This window comes from Phallusia mammillata, chromosome 2, assembly GCF_965637545.1.
Source record: "Phallusia mammillata chromosome 2, kaPhaMamm4.hap1.1, whole genome shotgun sequence".
Taxonomy (NCBI): Eukaryota; Metazoa; Chordata; class Ascidiacea; order Phlebobranchia; family Ascidiidae; genus Phallusia; species Phallusia mammillata.
Window position 1 is genome coordinate 17164453 of NC_137253.1, and position 22662 is coordinate 17187114.

Genomic DNA, 22662 nt, shown 5'->3' on the forward strand with positions numbered 1-22662 from the left:
TACACTACACTGTCTCCTTTCAGTTTAAACTCATCGCCTTTTCTCTGCAGACCGCACAGGTTTGGATCGAGGTATTTGCGTTACGGTTTTCTAAAATAAAATTATTACTGGTATTCATGCTTGGTGAACGGCTGATTCGGTATGGCGCCTTCTAAGGGCCTGGCGTACTGTGATTACTGGTATTTAGTACACTGTTTAGATTCAGTAAATTTTCCGGTTATATGATTAAACTCGCATTATGATCCAGTAGCAACAGGTAAAATCACTGCACATTTTTTGTATACTGTATTGCAAGACAGGCATTTCCTTAATTTTTACATTTGACTCTAACAAAATGCACCATACGCTGTCTCATGTTGCACAACCAAGTAGGATATCACTTGTTTAACAAAAATCAATAAAACCATAAAAAAAAACCTTGGAAAAACACAATTTGGACTGGACAGCTTTTGTCACTACCCTATAGGTATGCAGCAATATTTTAATAGTTGTACAATAGAGCATAGCAAAGATCAGTATATTTTATGACAAAAATGGTCTATATACACAATTTGGGTATAAAGGCTGGTAATTTTTGTCATACAGTTATGCAACAAACAGTGTAATAAGACAGCATGCTCATTGTGCTTAACAAGCAACACGTGAAATACTATGCCTATTTTTTTTCAATGAACTATTCCAGCATGCCTACCATGTATAATTTTTTGTCTAAATTATTACACCGATTCTAATTTAAAGAGTGCCAAATGATCTTCATCCAAATCCTGCTGTCTCATCACATACAATTCATGCTGGCAAGCTCAATTTTTTACCATGTAACACTGTAAAAAATAAGGTTTTATTTGATATTTAACCTTTGAATTCAAGATGGTTTATGTTCTTTTTGTGAAAATTAAGGTACAACCTTGGGATACCTTGGTGGAATATCAATTAGATATGAAACCAGATTAATTTAAATCATAATGTTTCCATTATCACAACATAAGGATTCCACTATCTCAGGAACAAATTTAGTGTCATTTACCTTTTGTGATGTACAAATAAAAGAAATCGCAGTAAAGTATAGTTTGAACACATCCTGCAACAATGGCAATCAAGTCGAAAAATCCTTCAAAGTAGTATCTCCATATCCAATTAATGAGATACAAAGCTCTGTACAGACCTGAGAAGAAATTTCTAATAACAACATTTCCTCTACAAGTAAGTCTTGATATTAATTTCTGATTTAGCATGTGATTTAACATAAATATTTTGAATTTTAAAAATTACATTGATTGTTGACTTCACATTATATTACATTGTGTTCTACATCAGGGGTCACCAAACTTTTTTTACTGCGGGCCGGATAAGTTTAATAATAATTCGCGCGGGCCGGATAGTTTACATGCCCTATAGCGCCGTCTTTGCGAACTTAGCCCGCAAGGCGATTTTGATAGGGGCGCTAAGATATGGTCTTTCTATAATCCCATTGAAAATCTGGTGATGCGACTGTTAAATTGCATAGTTAGTCTCATCTTACAAGCAACGCTTGCATATTACGTCACAAGTGACTAAAGAAAGCAATTGTTTGCGCACAATTAACACTTTTAGTCTTGTTTGTGACCTAACAAACTGGCTTTGGGTCAATCCTGGGACATATCGCGACAGGAAAACTTTCGTGAGAAGTAGATTAATTTTTAAATGTTACAAAGTTATCAATGCGATTTGACAAACCAAAAAATGTGGTCGCGGGCCGTAGTTTGGTGACCCCTGTTCTACATCAATAACCCTGCAATTCCGTAAAACTGGGTGTCTAGGTAGAACTTAACATTTAAAACATCACACACACACACATATATATATAAATATATCATATATTCCACTGACCCAAAGCAAACAGATAATGTGTGGTGATTGTTTCAGCTTCACCAGTTTTGGTTATCATAAACAACTGAGGAAGAATTGCCACACTTTCCAGATATATGCTAAATGTCCACAAAATCTGTACAGAAACAGGACTTTATGTATCGGCTTGTCTGCGGATTACTTGTTGATCTTTAACATACTAAACCCCAAAACAAACCTCTAGTGGTGTAAACTCGTGGTTGACAAGAAAAGCTAAGCCACCAACTGGAATAATCAAAAATTCAGCTCGAAAAGTATCATGGTTTCCATCATAGGAAGCTTTAAACTTCATGTAGATCATGTAAACCGTTGCATAAGAACAACCCAGGTAAATTACCTAAACCAATGCACACAGATAGTTTTGGGTAAACAGTATGATTCTAATAACCATCACTCATCATATGGTATAATGGTTTTGTGGGGGTTAATAGGATTTTATTAAAAAGTTTGTTCTTAAATGTTTTGATTTATTTATAGGTGATTAATGGAAAAACTGGACCCAAGTCTATACTAAAAAGTGCAGGAAAGTGTAACTTATACATCTGTGAATTGCAATGTCTCAAACAGTGGGATTTTGGCAAAATCTAAAAGGACACCTTTCAAAGTTTATTTACGGTTTGATACTCATTGCGAATTTTTCCAAAAAAGGTGTTTAATTTTTTTTTTTTAAATATACACTTAAATTTGTTTTAGGTGGTTTCAAAATATATATTAAGAAATTATGTAAGTCAAACTTTAAACAGAACACTAACCTTCATTACACTGTTGTATGGAGAAATAAAGTTTGTAAATAGATCAAGGTATCGCGTTGTAAACACAAGTGCAAACATCACCTGGCTTTTTCCCGATATACCTTAAAAACAATGAAAAAGAGCTGTTAAAAAGTGAAAAAAAATAATCAATCCAGTAAACAAAGTAAAACACTATGTCTATAAAAATATGAACAATACCACATTTTTATCGAACGGAGATCAGAATCGTTTTGGATGGAGTTAAAATATTCAAGAGTTTTATCAAATGACTTTGTTAAGACTGTCTTCAAATACAACATAATAACTAAAATAGTGGTTTTCCTATATATATATTGCCAGTTTATATATACTACATCATATTTAACGATGTATCACATATACCATTTACTATATTTATAATGGATATATATATATTTGGCACCTCCATTTCATTGGGTCCCTATCTTTTTTCTGGCACTTATACCATAATTGTTTCTGCAAGCATAATCTAATGGGTCCCCAAACATGTGCATACGCAATTTGGTAACAGTAAAAATAGGCACAATCATTGTTAAACTGGAATACTGGTTTTCCTATATATTCCATTTTACAGAAACTGTGCCATATTTACGCACCATTCATTATAATTGTAAGGGATATATATTTGATGGATACATTCAGTATGGTACCAATACTTTTGTGGCCTGTTACAACATCATTGTTTTTGCAAGCAAAAACCAATGGGTCCCCACACACACATATATTTCAAATTCGTAAAAGGATGAAGGGCGCATGCATATCCTAGGTAAGAATTTGAATTGCACAGATGACATTTGTTGTGTTAAAGAAATATTTATAAACTTTTGTTTTGTAACAGTCACAGCCCTTTGTTTGTTGAAATATGATTTTTAATCCGCACATAGCGCTCCCTGGCGCTGTTAAGTTTCCACATACCAACAATACGATTGCTTAGCTGGACTTTTTATGTCCAAAACCTGTTCTGAAACAGTTTTGTTAACGCTTTCAGTTCAAGAAGTCACGTTACACAGGTGTAACAAATCGTGCTGCGTTGTCGCTCTGCGTTTAGAAAGATGAATAAGTTGACCTACATTAACATTTACAGCGCAATATAACTAACATCGTAACATCTTAATTCCAACCAGTGAGAAAATGGTCAAGTGACGACTGCGTTCATGCGTGAAGCAGAAGCATTTTTTCCATGCGCCACAATTGTCAATCACTCCCATTGCGTCAACTGTGCACTGAGCGACTGGCAAATACGGTCATGACGTCAATCACACCGCCTGGCCCTGCTGTGACCCCGCAGCGTTAACGTTTACAGTGCAATATCACTAACATCGTAACATCTTAATTCCAACCAGTGAGAAAATGGTCAAGTCACGATTGCGTTCATGCGTGAACCCGAGGCATTTTTTCCATGCGCCACTATCGTCAATCACTCCCATTGTGTCAGCTGTGCACTGAGCGAGAACAAATTTGACAAAAGAAGGCATGTAAAAACATATTTTTACTATTACTGAGCCGATTGCACTGAAATTTTTAACAGCCAACAAGGAGCACCCTGTCCACAGCTGTTTAAAATTTCAGCAGGTTAAGTCTTGTATTTCTGACCTCATTAACATGTGAACAAACAAACAAATATTTGGGGGTAAAGAGTAGAAAATCAATATATACAATTTCAAGTTACAAAATACTTAAAAATCTGCTGCATTGTACCAATCAAAAAAGTATGAAACTCCAGAATCATCTGCTATAGCAAGTATAGCCGTTTTAAAAATTTCACGTTTTGGGGGGCTGTGGGTGAACCGATGGATTAAATGGGGTCAAAATTCACATGGACCATCTTTAGACCAATATCTATAATGTGTGTAAATTTAAAAAAGTTTGAACCATTTTTTGTTGACCAAAACGTGGGAACAAATCCGCATTAAAAATTTCACGTTTTAGGGGGCTGTGGGTAAACCAAGAAATCAAATGGGGTCAAAATTCACATGGACCATCTTTAAACCAATATCTACAATGTGTGTAAATTTGAAAAAGTTTGAACCATTCTTTGTTGACCAAAACGTGGGAACAAATCCGTGTTAGACGGAAAAAAAGAAAAAAAAAATAGACAAAAACAATACGTGTCCCCTTCTGGGAAGGGGACCTATAATAAACTGGACACAATATATTGTCGTTTATCACAATCATTGAGAGTATTATGAACAGATACCTTGCTTGCCATAGATAATATGAGCAATTAGGCATATAGTCAAATGGAATAAAAAAATTTTTTGCTGAAGTTGGGGTAAAAAAAAACAATACCCTCACAGCTAAAAAAAAATTTTTTAAATGCTTTCTTTTTCATGATGTATTTATTCTCTGCCTAAACAATAAGCCATAAACCATTCTCAGATTTTGTTTCTAGGCAATGTTCTGCAGGTTGAAACAACAGTAGTAAAATTCGTATCTTAAAAAGTCTTCAACAACCTTGAGAAACTTTCCTGCATATTTTTTATTACAAGTTTGGTGTCAATGACCTTTGTTCTGTGTTGTGTTATAACTATGACCTATTAAACAAAAAAGACTCCACTTGGCTAGCTTCTAAATTTTTTCAGATATCTTGTTGTTCGCTTTTACCCCAAACGATTCTATAGGAATGGGGTAATAAAAAACTATGTATTTTTTACACCCCAAAAATTTTTTTTGCCTAAACATTTTTATTTGTGACCTGGAAGTTTAGAAAACAAAAAAGAAAGCCTATAAAACATGTACTTAAAACAAATTTGCATAAAATTGCTTTGGGGCCCGGTTTTGGAGGATTTTTTACCAAAAAGTATACCTGCATGACTAAAAGTACAAATTGGGGTCCAGACCTAAAGAAAAATGCTACAAAGTAAGAAAAAGAGGTTATCAAATCATTAGGTGGTAATTCAATCAGTTTGGGGTAGAAAATTAAACTTCATTTCAATAAGGTTTTAGGTTACATGACTGGTCAGCAAGTGGGTGAGCTCTATTTAAACCTAGTTGCATACCAACAAAAGACTGGTAAATGAAAAAAAGACTAAATCAAAGGCAATAAATGCAGTGCAATAAAGGTACAAAGCCATGGAAAGTCTTAGCACCAATTTGAAAGTGTTTTATTATGTGTTTTTTTGGCTTATTTATTGTAACAGAGTTAGTAATGAAATTTCAGTCTTATCTTTGACTTTAAGATGGTTTATTAAGTTCATATAATTGAATTGAAGTTCCAACTGCCACATAAATGGTCCTAATGTCCACTAGTTTTTTTTACCCCGACATTTTTTTTGTACCTTTTTGGGGTTAAAAAAGAACAACAGTTTTTGTAAAATATTTTTTTTTGTTTTTTTAGTAAAATCAAAAACTTGTCACATAACTGTATAAGTAGTCCTATCAGCTTTGTTGGGAAGAAAAACTGACCTTTTGTTGCCCAAAATAAAACTTCGGCAACAAAGTTTCAAAAAAATGTTTTTTTTTACCCCACTTGACTATATAACTAGAAGGTTGGCTTAGCACATATTGCCCTTGCATATACACTATAACCTATTTGAAAAAAAAAAATTCCCTACACTTATTTTATATTGGGTCCCATATCATGCACTGTCTTTTATAACCTTAGTTGTTTCTGCAAGCAGAAACTCTACGGTCCCCACACATGCAAAGTTGTAAATAATGCATTTAAGAGATAACCATGTGAAAGTTTGGGGTTGTAAGGTCAAACACAGTGATTGGTACTGTGCATAAATAAACATGCTATATGCGCTACAAACTATCCAAATTTCATCCTATTCATTTTTTAAGGTTTTTCTATTGTATGTGCTATCTGAAAACTAAAGGGGTAAACAGAGAAAATAAGCGAAAACACAACAATTAGCTCTTACTACTGGCAAATTGCACAATCTGTCCTAATTTCATGCAATTCAGGCATTGTTTAAACATTAGCATTCAGAGTTCATTATTATGCTCAATGTAAGATCCCAAAAGTTGTTTTTAAATTTGGCCAAGCTAATTCACATTAAAGCTCACCAGTTTGCAGAAATCAGTAAATTTATGTATTATCCCCGGTACCCGCTGTTTGTTTTCTGATTTAAAGCATGGGTGTGCAACAAGCGGTCCACTAATCACAATCCGGCCCGCCAAGATATTTAGTGTGGCTCTCACCAACACAATGATTCAGAGAAAAGGTGAAATTCTTTTGGAAATTCAGGAAAATTTTCCACTAGTTTTTGGTAAAACTCCTAAGTTGCTATACTATATATATAAGTAACAATAAGAAGCTTAACCAGGGGTCACCAAAATACAGCCCACGGGCCGGATCTAGCCCCCGACCACAATTTTTGGTTTGCCAAATGGTATTGATAACTTTGTAACATTCAAAAATAAATCTACTCCTCACGAAAGTTTTCCTGTCATGATATGTAGAATAATATTACCTAGTTTTATAAGATTACAACGCTCACGATTGATCTAAAGCCAGTTTGTTCTGTCACAGACAAAACTACAAGTGTCAATTGTGCCCAAACCATTGCCTTTTTTGTTACTTGTGCCGTAATATACAAGCGTTGCTCGAAAGAGACAACCTATACCCATTTAACAGTCGCATCACCAGATTTTAAATAGGGTTGTAGAAAGACCATTTCTTGGCGCACCTAAAACGTCGCCTCACATGCTAAGTTTGAAAAGGCGGCGCTAGGGCATGTAAACTATGCGGCCAGTGCAAATCATATTTAAACTTATCCGGCCTGCAGTAAAAAAAGTTTGGTGACCCCTGAGCTAAACTACTGTTTTCCAAACGGTCGGCCATACAGCAGTTTGCAAGTGCTTCACCGAATGTGATGTAATAATTCCCTTTGTCTAGTAAACAATTATTTTGTTGTGAAAGTCAGTGTTGCAGGGAAACTCTATGTTTTAGAAAATAAACATATTGATGCTTTGAAACAATTTCAATTTTGTTGTGTATGGGAAAAAATTGTATGGCCCTCGCTTGATGTCCGAAATTATGGATGAAAAATGTTGCACACCCCAGGTTTAAAGAATACAATTATATTACTTCACAAACAAAATAAATGAAACAAAAAATACATACCAGCACATGATCTCGTTTTCCAAATTTTTAAAAGTAGCAGAATAATTGCTACCAAATGGGAAAGGTCTCCAGTCAGACGAAAAACATTCATTTTTTTATTTTGTAGGGTTTATACCTAACAACAAAATGTGAATTACCTAAAACAAAGGAAAACAAGCAATAAATGATTGTAAATGATATATAGTTCAGCATTTACAACTTGTAGCATTTTCTAAGTGTCAGAAATATATATATATCCAGTCTGCAAAATATGGCAGTTCCCAACGAGATCTCTGGCAAGCAATGTAAAAACACTGGACTTACTGTGATGATAGCAAGCTTAGGGTTTATGGTCCAGTCAAAAAAAAATTGTTCAAAAACAAGTCACCTCTGCAACTGTCATGATATTATATGTACCTAACAGCCAGATTGGAAAGAATGGCCTGGATAAATCCTATATTTTTTTTTGGATTATTTTGGATTTCCCCTTGTAATCCTCGCAAATTTAGGCTTTTTACGTGTAATCCGCGCAAAAAAATGTTGTCCGCGCAACTTAGCACAGCTTTCGTAGGTAACTATGATAAATTTCTTTAAAATTTTATATTTTCGTTGCACAATGAAGTTCCATGTCGTCACAAGCCTTATTTCGCGAACAACCCACGTAAATCAGTCAAGCACATCAAAACTTACCGATCGTCACGCTTGAAATAACATTTCTATTTCGCTAACGTAGTCGTTAAAAGTACATTTATGAGTATTTTTAGGACATAGTTTGACTAATAAAGTAACTGTCGGCTGGGCAAGTTGCATAAAATCATGTTTTCTGTATGACAAATAATTAACAACAGTTAAGAGCAATTTGGCAATTATAAACTATCCCCATAAAACAAACCAGCAAAATGTTTGAATCGTTATGAAAATGAAAAATTGTAGAATCTAGCAGAACAGCTGCATGTGCAATAGAGCAAAACTGAAGATTTGTCGTGTTTATTACTTTATTTAGTTGTTCTTTTTGTCGGCTGGATAGTCTTGCAAGCGTTACATACACATTGCGGTAATCGTTATATCCACCTGTCAATCAAAAGTCTATCAATCCGCACACAATATTGTAATTCCGCGCAATTATTTTGACGGAAAAAATATCCTCCGCGCAAAAATAATACTTTCCAATCTGGCCTAACAGGGGACACTGAAATGCTGAAACCACAAAATTACGGGTAAAGTGCTTACAATTAGTGCTATTTAGTAGTGATGGGACGATACCAGGTTTTGAAGCGAGTACCGATACCGAGTAGGAGTACCACATGTATATACCTTCGATACCGAGTACCGAGTACGATTACCGAGTACTTAAGTACAGTGTTGTACTTAGTTGTATATCACTGACTAATTTATCTGTCATGGCCGGGGTACAGGCGTGCACACACACATGCAGAAAAATGTTATCTCCATACGATAGTGAAAAAAATATACGTAACCTGGCGGAACTTTTTTCCAATTTTATGCTGTCCGAAGCAAATATTGGCATAAAGTTGCCCGTATTCTTATGGTGTAAATGGACCTTCGGTACTCGCACGTTGGTATCGAAAACTGAGACAAAAAATTTCGATACCGAGTACGAGTATCGATACCACTGAAATCGTTCGATACCATCGATACCGAGTACCGAGTACCGGGTACCCGTCCCATCACTACTATTTAGGTTGGGGTGAGGTTTAGCATAAGATTTAAACCCTGCTCATTACTGAATAGGATACAGCAATTTTCTGATGTTCAGTGAAATGCCAAGGCCATAAATGGCAAATCATTAAATGTTAACATCAAAATTTTTCTAAAACTCCTGTGTCAACAAATTCAGCATTTTTACCAGCAATTCAGAGGTTTTCAGTAAAACACTCAGTCGTGTGCCAAAGGTTTTGCTGTTTTGGGCTGTTAAAGTCAGCGCTTCATTGCTTTAAGTGTCGCCCCACCTAACAAACATCTTTTGTAGCTCACACAGAAAAAATGCTCTTTTGTCAAAACCAAGAATACATCTAAAACATTTAAGATCACTTGAATCATTTGGTGCACTGTTATACACCAAGTGATGTCAAAGTCCACTAAGTGATATAAACTGCACCAAGCGATGACGATATGAAGGTGCACAAAGTGGTATAAAGAAACACCAAGCAATATAAAGGTACACTAAACAATTTATGTTCACCAAGCCGATGTTAAGCTCCCAAAACGATTCAAAGGTAAACCAAATAATATAGTACACCATGCCATAGAAAGATGCAGCTTTTTATGGTAAACCAAGTGCTGGTAATAATGCACCAAGCAATCAAAGTTTTTAGGTTTTATTTATAACTTCAATGCCAGGGATTTACCAATAAGTTCTACCTTTTGAGCTACCGAGGCTATAACACCATAAAACAACTTTATAAACAACACGCATAACTTTTACCGACTTTCTACAGCCATATCATTACAAAAACGTACAATAAAACATTTTTTTCACGCAAAACCTAAACATTTGTCTGAAACGGTCGAGACGAGACCACAACTCAGACAAGTCGAACAAGCAGGAAAGCACTAACGTGACGTGGCGTATCTCACGACACGCATCGTTACGCTTGAATGGGATTGCGACAAAAGCCTGATCTATACACCAGGGGACGCAAATGGTGGGTGGCTAAAAAAATCTAAATACATAGTTGATTAGTCCCTTCCGAATATATTTTTACGCAAACTAAAAACATTATTTTCCAGTTTGTATGGGGCTCGAGGTGGGAGAGAATAAAACGTAACATTCTTATCGCGAACGTTGATAATGGAGGTGCAAATATGTTGGACGTCGAGGCATACATTTTATCCTTTTATCTTAAATGGGTTTTTAAAACTTCTTGACGTCGAATACGAAGCCCCCTGGAAACATTTAGAAAAAAATGCGTTGTCCTTAATGGAACTAGAGTCATGGGTTCGAGGCAACTTTTTTACCAACTTCTTTGAAACAATGTGCACTGAATATCCTCTTACAAACGGCAAGGAAGATAATCACAGACATCAGAAGTATTACTCATGTAGTTGATTCACCCAAAAGGCACAGTAGAGCACTGTGGGCCTCCAAATCTGTCACACTTAGGTCAAAAACATTTTATTTAAAGCCTCTTATAAACGCAGGAATACTTGATTTACTTATTTATCTCAAGATTGAAAATTTATAATGACTGAAAATACAAATGAACATAGAATACTGGTTCATGCTGTGCGTCACAGTGACAAATATAGAAAAACAGGTTTCATTGATGTGGCTTGGTCTTGTTGATGATGTGGCTTTGTGCGCTTTGAAAATGAAACGCATGCTCGTATCACATGCCTCAAAATACCGTTGGACTATCTAGCGACTTTAGGAAAACTGTAAATTAGATTAGAATTACCACCATTTTCCTCTTGTTTGCCGAATTAGACATTATCTATAGCAGTCCAAGCGGGCAAACATGACGTTTTGGATTTGCCTATGACACTATAATACATACTTAGAAATACGGGGCTAGAAACTCTGCAAAATTCGAAGGGCCATAAGGCACGTGACTATGTAATACAGAAACGTTACAACTGCTCCTCTGCACCATTACGCTCTGTTTGCAGCAACGAGTTTAAGTAAATATTGCCGCATTATTGCCATTGGCGGAACAACTATAATTTTCGTGCTTGTGTGTTAAATTCAGCGCCCCACTCCTACAGATCCAGATATCCGGCCGACGTTACTGAGCAGTTCAGTGTTACCAATCAATTTTTGTCCATACCCACGTTTCTACATTTGGTTTAGAAAATCGATGTCACAACACTTCGGATATACCGTATTTAGGCCTACTTAAACGAAAGCCGCATTTTGTGATGTTGGGTAGCATACTACTGTTTAATAGCACTTCTTATGTTGATATACATATAATCAAAAAGCATTAAACAATTTAGGCTATATGTTTTTCCCTATACCCGCTGTATTAATTTAGACAAAATACAGCGTCCGTGAGCCATATCAAGTAGCCCAACAATAGGTAATAGGTTGGACAACAACTGGACCGAGCCTGAAATGTAGGGGAGAGTGGGGTGGGTTGTTACAAAATGTGTTTCGCTGCAATTTTGGGGTTAAATTATTATTCAGATCATCCTGATTTTTTGCATGAAGTTTGATATGCCCCTAAGTCTAGTAAACATGTTACCAACAAAATTAATTGATACTTGTAAAAAAAATGTCATGTTTTCTGGTTGATGCTCTGTTGTAACAACTCACCCCATGGTGGGGGAAGTTGTTACAGTACTTTAGGGTGGTTTCCACATCCACAAATGTGACAATTTCTATTTCTTTTATTGTATGTTTTGTAACATAAATATAATAAAACCACTTTTACTCATCTTAACTATTTATTTTGAGTTATGATCAATTTATACAATTTTGTTCATCACGATTCAGAAATTCCAATCCAAATTTGCTAAATTGGTGACATCTTTGTTTCTGAAGTGAACAAAACAGTTGTTTAGAGTCCAAAAGTAAACATTTTGGAATGTTAGCAATATCAAGTATCTTGTTTTGCACCAACATTTAAGTTTCTTGCATAAAATAAAAGTCACATCACAAGCTTAAATGTACAATGTGAGTATTGTAATGTCAAGTATCATTGTATGTCACAAATCATGTTGTTTATTTAAAAAACAAAACAGATCAAAAGGTTTATAGAATGAACACAACACAGTTTACAATCAAATTCATTTTTAAAGTACTTTATGTCAATGAATTCACAAACTTTAACTTTTGACATAACTTTAACCATGAAATGAATGACATCCTATAGTCCTTACAGTTTCTTGTCCTCGATATAGTAGTTAAGTTCTCAAACTTGGTCCAAAACCTGGATTTTACACACATAATTAAAAAGAGCTTGCAATAACAACATATTGTCACCAAACACCATTTTAAGCACATTATTTATTAACAAAAGTTAAGTATTACCTTTCTCAGGCCCATACGATAATCATTGTTCCAGATGTGGTACACCTTGTAACAACTCATCCCACCAGCATGGTGCAACTTAAACCAATCTGGACTTAAAATTACGTAAAGTTTGCAACTTTATTCTTTTACAAGGTACTAACATACCACTATCACTTGACAAAAAAACTTGAAATCATAGAAGTCGGCGAATACCCGCACAAATTTAACCAAATTTTGTCACGCTGGCGTCCCGGATGTACCAACCGACATGCGTAATTCCAGCGGTTTTATTAAAACATAGCCGAAGTTATTCGCGTTGTAACAACCCGTCCCTGTAACAACTTACATGGATGCGCCACTTTTAACCATACAATTGGCCGGAGGTCGGCCACCCCTGGTCTAACCGCTAATAAACGGTGATAGTTGTGCAACAATGCATATAAATAACGGGTAAAACTTTGAGACGGTATGTGACCTCTATTTGTAATTTGTCATTAAGCATCATGCTGCATATGTATAGGCTAATTTACTTGAATACAAGCCATGTACAATCTTTGATGATGGTCGAATTTCGAACAATTTCCGAAATTTTTATCTTTTGTCTATGTGTCGTTGGTCCAACTCACATTTGTAATTTACACATTTTTATTTGGTAAAAAATAAAGTTCAATACTGGGTGACATCTTCGGTTGATGAAATTGGACAATTTGATCATGTTGTGAGGACCTTTGAAATTACTTCCCCAACCCAGCATTAGCGTTATATTGCCTGAAAAAATAAAATTCGAGAGTATTTTTTCCTAACATTATATAGGTAACTTCTGTTTTGTTTACCTCAATCACCTCCTGCAAATAAGCCCTTTTGTGCAATGGGTTCAGAAACTTTTCATTATTATTTTGAAAATGCGTATAGGTTTATTCCTGTTCCAGTAAGGGATACGATTAGTTTAAGCCTGAAACTTTAAGGCGACAAACGTACCAAACTCAGCAAAGTCGTCTGGCTTCAGGGGGAATTATTTTTTAATGAACAAATTTGACTAATTACTTAAATGAATGCTCCAGAAAGTTTGTTTTAGAGGAAACGTTACGTTATATTTATTTAAATTAGTCTTATCATGCTTATGTCAAATTTTGCAAAAGCCATCACAAAATTAGGAATCTTAACATACCTATCACAGACCATAGTGATATCTAACAAGTCTCCGAATCTTTCCATGCTAAGGTTCTCCGCAGTCGAAAAGTTCTCCGATCGGTGTTTTTGAATTTGCTGCTGTGAAGAAAAACTTTTTTAACCAACACGAAGTTACCCTGAAATACAGAAATGTCAATTTCGCAAGACAACGTAAAAATAGTGACAACCACTGCTTTAAACCATTGCAATTTCGTTTGTGAAAGGCTGTGGTCTACACCTTTTGGGCTACGCTAAAATAGGCATGTGTAGCCTACAGGAAAGAAATTGTAATGGCTCAAAATAGTGTGCACACTTTTCACGTTTTTAAAATTCTCTGTTAAAGCCAAAACATATCTCTCAGCGAAAAGGTAACAATTCTAACAGATAATTTGCTCTTTGCACAAGTATTCCACAACAACAAGCAGCATTAGTTTTACCCACAGGATTGTTAGAGTTACTAACGTTACAATTGAAATCACGAAAGTTTTCTATATTTGTTGTCACGCCAAAATTAATTTACAAACTCCTAAGATTCTTTGGAAAACATACGTTAGACGATTTTTTGGCTCGGCCAGGTTTAACAGAATTATAATCAAGCATTGCAGATGAGCAATACTTGGTTATACATCATACCAGGCAGCAATAGCCTATTAACAGAATTATAGTTGTTTCTGAATAAAATGCATCAACTATAGGCCGGTATGCCGGCCCTAGATCCTTTCCTGACAGCAAATAAACACTAAAGCATTGGTTCTTAACCGGGGTTCGATCGAACCCCAGGGGTTCGGCAATGCAGAATCAGGGGTTCGACGAAGGTCTTTTTGAAGTACAATACAAATACTCGTTTTTGTCAAACTTTAGGGTCTATGGTCGCTAAAAACGGCAATTTGTATTTGCCAAATATCAAAACACTGGAAGGTTAAACTTAGGCAGGGGTAACTTAGGCTTATTGTGTGCCAACAATGCGAACAAAACAGGTACCACAAGCATCACAATATAGATTATGACATTATAAACACTTAAGACTGATCTCCTCGCTGTGTAGCTCAATGTGTGGACCAAGCTAGAAATTCATCTGGGCTTTTTGGCCGCTATTAGATGGTAAATACCAGTGGCGTAGCCAGGGAGGGGCCAAAGGGGCCATGGCCCCTCCCAAATTTTCAAAGTTGTACATTGACAAACTTTAATTTTGTGTAGTTTCGTCCTTCATTATTGTGGTTTCTTCTCTTAACTATCAAAGGAATATATAAATTACCAAAAATGACTTTTGTCACCAAGTTGTAGGCCGAAATCCATACTTATTTTCTTTATGCAGACATGGAATAAATTATTTGGCCCCTCCCAAAATTTTTGGCTGCCTACGCCACTGGTAAATACATGATATAAAGGAAGTATTCTAAAACAAAAAGCAGGTAAATGGCGGCCGTTGGTGGAATAACAATCTGTAATGCGGCCGTCCTAGCAAAATGGTTGTGCACCCCTGCACTAAGGTTTTATTTTCTTTTTTGACGTAACAAAGAGCATTGTTCGCGTTGTTGGCAAGCAGAAACACATGCAACGAAATTTTGTTGGCAGCAAAACCTTTTTACTTCATCTTTTTCATGTTTGTGAACAGATGCTAAAAATTCAATGCTTCATTTTGGTAAAAACTAAAAATTGCCCGAATTAAAGCAATCCTGTAACAAGTTGCTTGTATTATTATGTCAGAATTGAACAAAATGACAAACAGTAACCGTTGCCACTACGTTTGAACAAAAACTAATTATAACCCACCAACCAAATGGATGTAACTTTGGGGTTCGACCAAAGGCTGAAGAATATCGTAGGGGTTCGGCCGTTATAAAAAGGTTAAGAACCACTGCACTAAAGCAACTGGCTTACAGAAGTATATGGAAACATAGCAATCACAAAACATCACAATTGTAGTCGAAGCTTTTACGTTTCAAAACGGAAACGGTTACCTGTTAGCATATTTCGTAACCGGTTAGGGTCAATAACCTTGCCGAAAACTAACAGAGGGGAAACCGTTTACCACCCCAAGATGCACCGACGATTTAAATTGGCTCAGGTTATTAACTGGAATTTAGCAACTCTTTTTTAGACGTTTTTTGTTGAGATGGTAAAGTTGAATTAAACAAGCTCACTTAAAACTTCTTATTATGCTGACCTTAATATTATTTTATATAAGGTCCGCTAGACCTATCTTCGGGGTTGGAGCAATGTCACTTAAGTTTCTTGCGCTAGGAAACACATGTGGTCGAGAAATGGTTAGCTTGTGAGCACAAGGCGGTTGCACTAACCACTTGGCAATTTGGATCATAAATACGCTTACAACTCCGAGGTTCTTTGTTGACGAAAAGGTTTCATAGCTCAAGCAGTTCAGGTCGGGTTTGCACTAAAGTTAACTTACTAGGACAAGCATTAAACCTGCACAGCTGACTTGATACAATGCATCATTGTCAATTTTTTTAGCTTCAGTAACTCGAAATATTTTTGTCACTACCTCCAACAACTCTGTGCTGTTCTGTTCTGATTGTGAGGAAATAAAAACACAGTCCTGTGCGTTTCTTTTGGATTGAAATTCTTTGAAATTGGCCTTAGAAAATGCACTTGACCTTGTTCTATTTATTGGCTTTCGCCACACTTGATGAAAACAGCATTGACGATCTAAACAAAGAAAAGTTTTGTTTAAAGCTTTAGCATAAAATCACTAAGTAATAGTCAAGGATAGTTGGGCTATGTATAAATCAAATTTGTTGATCTATTAATTGCCGAGTAGTGAATAATTTTGAAAAAATACACAGTGCACCTTTCACCCATTTTTTTTCAAGGCATTGGTAAAAATGCGCATTTACTCTTGCTTTCATGTAATTCAATATTTGTGTATTTATTGGTTTCGTTGTGCCATTTGGCTTTTTGCATGTTTCGTTTGAAATGTATGTTCTGGCGTCATGCATATACTGCGTAGCAACACTTTCGCTTCTTTCATCCCAAATCGCATTTGAATCTGAAACGTAAAATGTCAAATGCTATTTTCAATGTTTTTTATTTTACTTGTTTAGCAACCAAAACTGAACGTAAAACCTGCATCAATGTTTTTTGTCTGTGTAGAGCTCCAAGGCATTTGTCCCAGAGGAGCGGTCAAAGAGTTTTGACCGCAACTGTTTTGCAGCCCTAAAATAATTTATAAAGTGATGTGGCACAATTTAGATAAAATTAAACACAAAAAGAAAAGAACAACACAAATTACAAAAACAATAACTCATAAACACTGCAGCAAAACATGTAACGTCAGGATCTCGTCACACTAGAAGTCCCATTTCTGGAAAGGCGTGAATTTTATTTGAGCAAACGCAGTATGGTTACATTCACGTCAATAATGTGGCCCACGTCAACACGGTTTTCTGTGAAGAAAGCATGCAATAAAAAAAAACAGAAATTAATTTTATGCCGTAAAAAGCTTACAAGGGTTTTGGACCAGGGTATCATAAATATTCATATCTTGACATCACCAGAAAGCATTCTACACATATAAAAACGATACCACGAATCTGCAGTAAATTAGACAATTTCAATGCATTTATAAGCTCACCTTGTAAATGCAACACTATTCCTTTTCACTATAGTTATAAATTTAGCATTACGATCTAGTAATGACCAGACATGGGGGAATTCGTATTCGAATGCATTCGAACACAGGTTTTGCCAGGGTCATGCTGCATTCGAATGATTTTGGTTTTCGTTCCACAGTGCATGACTACAATTCGAATTGTTGATGTTAACATTTGAACAAACAATTCACAAACACAAAAGCCTGAGTAAATTCATTGGAATACAATTCGAATTGTTGTAGGTCCTTGCCAACCCAAGAATTTGCGAATTCCAAACATTTCGGTTGTTTCGGCCCGAACTTTTTTGAAAATTCGGCCGAAACCGAACTTTTTTGTTGCATGGAATCGAAGCCTTAAATTTCATTTTCGCCCATACGAAACATCATAAATTAACTATTTGTTATATTTATAAATTACGAGCCACATTGTCTGCAAAATATTACAAGTTTAGCAAAGCTTACGCATTGTGAAAGTTATTTTGGTTTGTCATAATTGAGGTCACTCGTATCAACAATAAAAGTTTCAGTTGAAAACATCCATAAGAATGGGGATTTTAGGTTCGGCCTGATTCGGCCGAATATTCGGTTTCGGCCCGAACCTTTTTAGGCGGGTTCGGTGCATCACTAGTAACAATGCGTGTGATGTAATTAGTGTCGCAATCTTGTGCTGACCACGTTTTACAGTTTCTTTCGGTGCTGTTAGCAGCAGTTTTTAGTTGTCGCAGTTCATAGTTGATCCAATTAGGTTTTGGAAACGTTTTGTTCTAACATTAGTGTTTTATGTGTAGCTAATAAAAACATGAAAGCTGAAGTTATTAAAATGCTGAAACGTCTTAGTTCGTCAAAGTGCCTATAATTCAGCCTGGACTCCTAACAAGTTGGTACGTAATTTAATGTGTCAATTGTGTTAGTTAAATGTCGTGATAATATTTGTGTATAAGTTAAGAGGACAAATTAGGAACCCCCAAGTGCGGCGGTCGGTGCAGATCCAGGCTGCACAGATTTTTGAATGAATTACGGCCGCTACATTAAAGTTCTCAACTTTGGGACAAACGACGACCTGAAGTTTCGATTGAAGACGACGTTTCTACATATTACAACATGGTTGTGAGTGTGACGAAGGCATCGCTGAAAACGGTAATGGAGAAACTCAATTTTCTCTACCGAGAAGCAGAAGAATTAATGATCAACAAACTGAATGTTGAAATGCTGAAGCAGAAGCAGAAGCAAATCTCTTCAACTTTCGAAGAGTACGTCGAAAAGCACTTTGATTACGTCAGTGCTTTAAAACGTAGTAATGCCAAGTCTAAGGCTAAGGAGGAGCTTAGCAGCTTACGCAAGGGCAAAGAAGAATTCGAAATTCGCATCGACGAGTGGTGTCTGGCATTGTAGAGAATCACGACGATAACGTTACCGTGAAGTCAAAGCGAAGTCACAATTCGCACGCGTCAAGGTCAGCTACTGTACGATCATCGATCGCTAGTTCCCGTTCAAGTACGAAACGCACCGAAGCTGTCGTAAGGAAAGAACTAGCCGTCCTAAAGAAAAAACAGCTGCAGGAAAAACAACGAGCGAAGTTACAAGTCGAAGAAGCAGAACGTCGCAGGCGTGCCGAATTGGAAGAGGCAGAACGTCGCAGGCGTGAAGAGCTGGAAGATTCAGAACGTCGCAGGCGTGAGCAGCTGGACGAATTTGAGCTTTTGGAAGCGGACCACGAAGTACAAGCTGCAGCGGTCGAAGCTGATATCTGGGAGCATCGGTCGTTCATAGAATGCGCGACGTGCTGAATTTGGATGACGTTTCTACGACATCGGTACCTTGTCGAATCGAGGAACGTGTAAAGGAAACGCCGAAAACACCGTTGCGGCAAGAATTGAAATCGAAGACCGCTTTGGAAACGCCAGCTACGCAAGAACCGTTACTGATCGAAAGTGCATCAGATTTGTCTAATGGCGACGCGCCAAATATGGTTATAGTGGTGAGCACAAACCACAGGTCAGTGATTTAATGCATTTCGCTTCACTATTAAAAGATGGCCTCGATTTGCCCAAGCCCGAGTTACTGCATTTCGATGGCAACCCGTTACATTACACCCGTTTTATGACAACGTTTGATGAATGCATTGCTAGCCGTGTGCAGAGTGACAAGTCTAAACTAAACTATCTTATTCAGTATGGTGCTGGTGAAGCCAAAAAAATGATTTTGTTTTGTTCTTGCATGGACGATGATGGCTACCGCAAGGCTCGGAAAGTTTTGCATGACCATTATGGTCGTCCGTTTATCATAGCTAGATCTTATGTTCAAAGGCTGACCCAGGGTCCGTATTTGGAAGCCGATGACAGCGAAGGGCTGCAGGAGCTTGCACGTTACTTGGATGAATGTTATGTCACTTTGTCTCATTTGGGTTATTTTTCTGATATAAATAACTTCGAACATCTTTTAGGTATCGCTAGACGTTTGCCACTAAACATGCAACACAGGTGGAAACGGCACGCTGGCGAGATCGAGCTGTGTGGAAGCGAACCGCAGTTTTCGCATTTGTTTGAGTTCGTACAGAATGAAGCACTGATTGCTAACACTCTGTTTGGAAGAATGATGACGTCTAAGAAGGACAGCGGACCACCGAAACCGACCAAGCCCCCGCCAAGGATGTTCAGAGCCTCGTCACATGCTGCTTCCGTGTCAACAGGTTACGAAGGCAAGCATCGACAAGCAAGCCGTCAGGTGACGAGTGCCCAATCTGTAATGTGTCCCATGCTTTGGCGCAATGTAAAGTGTTCAAAGAAAAGCAGTTCGGAGAACGACTGCGGATAGTTCGAAGAGCTAGGCTCTGTGACAACTGTTTTGCTAAAGGTCACATCGCTAGGAATTGTACATTGCAGAGTTCTTGTTCACTAGAAGGATGTCGGCGTAGACATCACATGCTATTACCTCATGATTTACCTGAAACCGATTCGGACAATCTTTAACAGCGAAGAGAGCAAAGGCCAAGTCCAGCAAGGAATGGAAGTCCATCAAAGACCGTGGTGACCTCAACTTCGTGTGCAGCCAAGTCGTCCGTACCTCAGGTTGGCCAAAACGTGTATATGAATATTGTCCCAGTCAGGGTCAGTTGCAAAAACGCAAAGGAGGTTGAAGCGTACGCCTTTCTGGATTCCGTTTCAAACTCGACGATGTGCTCGAGACGGCTTCTGGATATGCTTAACCTGACAGGTGACAAGATTAATTTTACGCTTTCAACAATTAATGGAAAAACACAGAACAACAACGGTTCTGTCGTTAGTCTATCTGCGAGGCCGCTAGATGGCGCAGGAGTTGTTGACTTGCCACATGTGATTAGAGGACGACGCGGAGAGCCGAGCGCGGTCAAAACAGTTCTTGGTTGGTCTCTGTTTGGTACTGCTTCGTCTCGTTCTGGTAGATGCAGTGTGCAACACGTCCAGGTGAATCACGTTAACTTGTCCAATGAGTTGTTGCATCAACAAGTAAAGATAATGTGGGAAACGGAATTTAAAGATTCCAGCCTAGGTTCCAGTGTCGGAATGTCAAATGAGGACAAATACGCGATGAAACTAATGAACGATTCTGTGAAATTAGAAGATAAACATTACTGTTTGCGACTGCCGTGGCGTACAGGATCGCCCATTCTGCCAAACAACCGAACACAGGCTGTGCAAAGGCTGAGCTACCTAAAGCGTCGTTTAAATAACGACAGTCACTTGTGCCAAAAGTACAAGGAGACGATTAACGGCTACCTGAAGAATGGATACGCGCAGCGTCTTAAAGCAGATGATCAAAAGGAAGAGAAGAGGTCAATTTGGTATTTGCCACATCACCCGGTTCTGCACCCGCACAAGCCAGGGAAGGTCAGAGTAGTGTTTGACTGCGTGTACCTACTATAGCAGTGGTTCTCAAAGTATGGGTCGCGACCCAAACATGGGTCGCGCATGGTCAAAAAATGGGTCGCGCTATGGTGATTCAATTTTGCACAAATGAACTATTACTGCAATAAGTAAACACAAACGAATTTACTTAAGGCAAAAATAAAGTCACATCACTCGACCACGTTGTACAGTAAAATGAACCAATCATTATACAACATACAGACAATAGCCTTCCAATTTTACTGTTACGCACATGGCGATTGCAACGTCATAGCACGGGAAATAATAGGAAGTTAATCTTGCATCCCGGTAACTTAACGGGAGATGTAACAATTAGCGTTTAAGGATGGCCTCGAAATTGTAGTCCGTCTCGTTAATACATTTTTGATGTTTGAGGCTTGGGTCGTGAGATGTTCATACGGCCCAGATTTGGGTCGCGGTCAAAAAAGTTTGAGAACCACTGTACTATAGTGATGCACCGAACCCGCCTAAAAAGGTTCGGGCCGAAACCGAATATTCGGCCTTGAGGCCGAATTATTTCGGCCGAATCAGGCCGAACCTAAAATCCCCATTTATGGATGTTTTCAACTGAAACTTTTGTTGTTGATACGAGTGACCTCAATTATGACAAACCAAAATAACTTTCACAATGCGTAAGCTTTGCTAAACTTGTAATATTTTGCAGACAACGTGGCTCGTAATTTATAAATATAACAAATAGTTAATTTATGATGTTTCGTATGGGCGAAAATGAAATTTAAGGCTTCGATTCCATGTAACAAAAAAGTTCGGTTTCGGCCGAATTTTCAAAAAAGTTCGGGCCGAAACCGAAACATTGGAAAACAACGGATTCGGCCGAAAGGTTTCGGCCAACCGAAACTTCGGTGCATCACTAGTACCTACAATCGAATCTGAGAAGTCTTCATTTTTTTGAAAGATGACACCGGTCAAGTGGAACATGTTCTAGGGGTGAGCTGGAATTATCGTACCGATACGTTTCAATTTGATGTCAAAGTAAAAGAAAAGTCAATCACCAGACGAGGCATATTGTCTGTAGTGAGTTCTCTTTTTGATCCTTTGGGGTTTGTTGCTCCAGTTGTCCTGCAGGCGCGAATGTTGCTGCAAGAGTTGTGCAGACAGGGTGTTGGATGGGACGAGGAAGTACCAGAAGATATTGCCAGAGCGTGGCGCCGTTGAATTTCCGAGTTGCCGGAACTTTCCTCTATTCAAATACCCAGATGTTTGAAGGCAAGCCAATTGGGAAGAATCAAGGTGTGCGAGTTGCACCATTTTGCTGATGCATCGTCGCATGATTACGG

The 22662-nt window shown here is 37.5% G+C and overlaps 3 protein-coding genes and 1 long non-coding RNA gene across 4 annotated transcripts; 2 read left to right on the forward strand and 2 right to left on the reverse strand.

The window, feature by feature from the left end:
• Positions 1–262: 262 nt before the first annotated feature.
• On the reverse strand, positions 263–7887 carry LOC145213396 (ER lumen protein-retaining receptor 2). The gene is made up of 6 exons (XM_080081648.1): positions 7726–7887; positions 2637–2737; positions 2063–2221; positions 1867–1981; positions 1025–1162; positions 263–821 (listed from the first exon to the last, which is right to left on the reverse strand). Exons 1-6 carry the CDS (start codon positions 7814–7816, stop codon positions 787–789), a joined length of 639 nt encoding a protein of 212 aa, XP_079937774.1. The 5' UTR covers positions 7817–7887; the 3' UTR covers positions 263–786.
• Positions 7888–12334: 4447 nt separating this feature from the next.
• On the reverse strand, positions 12335–13048 carry LOC145213397 (uncharacterized). The gene is made up of 2 exons (XR_013856827.1): positions 12698–13048; positions 12335–12596 (listed from the first exon to the last, which is right to left on the reverse strand). It is a non-coding gene; the product is annotated as an uncharacterized LOC145213397 (long non-coding RNA).
• A 6418-nt stretch (positions 13049–19466) lies between these two features.
• On the forward strand, positions 19467–20273 carry LOC145213084 (uncharacterized). The gene has a single exon (XM_080081323.1). The coding sequence runs from the start codon at positions 19467–19469 to the stop codon at positions 20271–20273; it is 807 nt and encodes a 268-aa protein (XP_079937449.1).
• A 272-nt stretch (positions 20274–20545) lies between these two features.
• On the forward strand, positions 20546–21361 carry LOC145214270 (uncharacterized). Its single transcript, XM_080082765.1, has one exon. The coding sequence runs from the start codon at positions 20546–20548 to the stop codon at positions 21359–21361; it is 816 nt and encodes a 271-aa protein (XP_079938891.1).
• Positions 21362–22662: the final 1301 nt, after the last annotated feature.

Coding starts and splice junctions, on each gene's coding strand:
- LOC145213084 (XM_080081323.1), top strand. CDS start 19,467: ATGCATTTCGCTTCACTATTAAAAGATGGCCTCGATTTGCCCAAGCCC.
- LOC145213396 (XM_080081648.1), bottom strand. CDS start 7,816: ATGAATGTTTTTCGTCTGACTGGAGACCTTTCCCATTTGGTAGCAATT. Junction 1,982..2,062: donor ACGAGTTTACACCACTAGAG/GTTTGTTTTGGG, acceptor GTTTCTGTACAG/ATTTTGTGGACATTTAGCAT. Junction 822..1,024: donor TTATTTGTACATCACAAAAG/GTAAATGACACT, acceptor TATTTTTTACAG/TGTTACATGGTAAAAAATTG.
- LOC145214270 (XM_080082765.1), top strand. CDS start 20,546: ATGAATATTGTCCCAGTCAGGGTCAGTTGCAAAAACGCAAAGGAGGTT.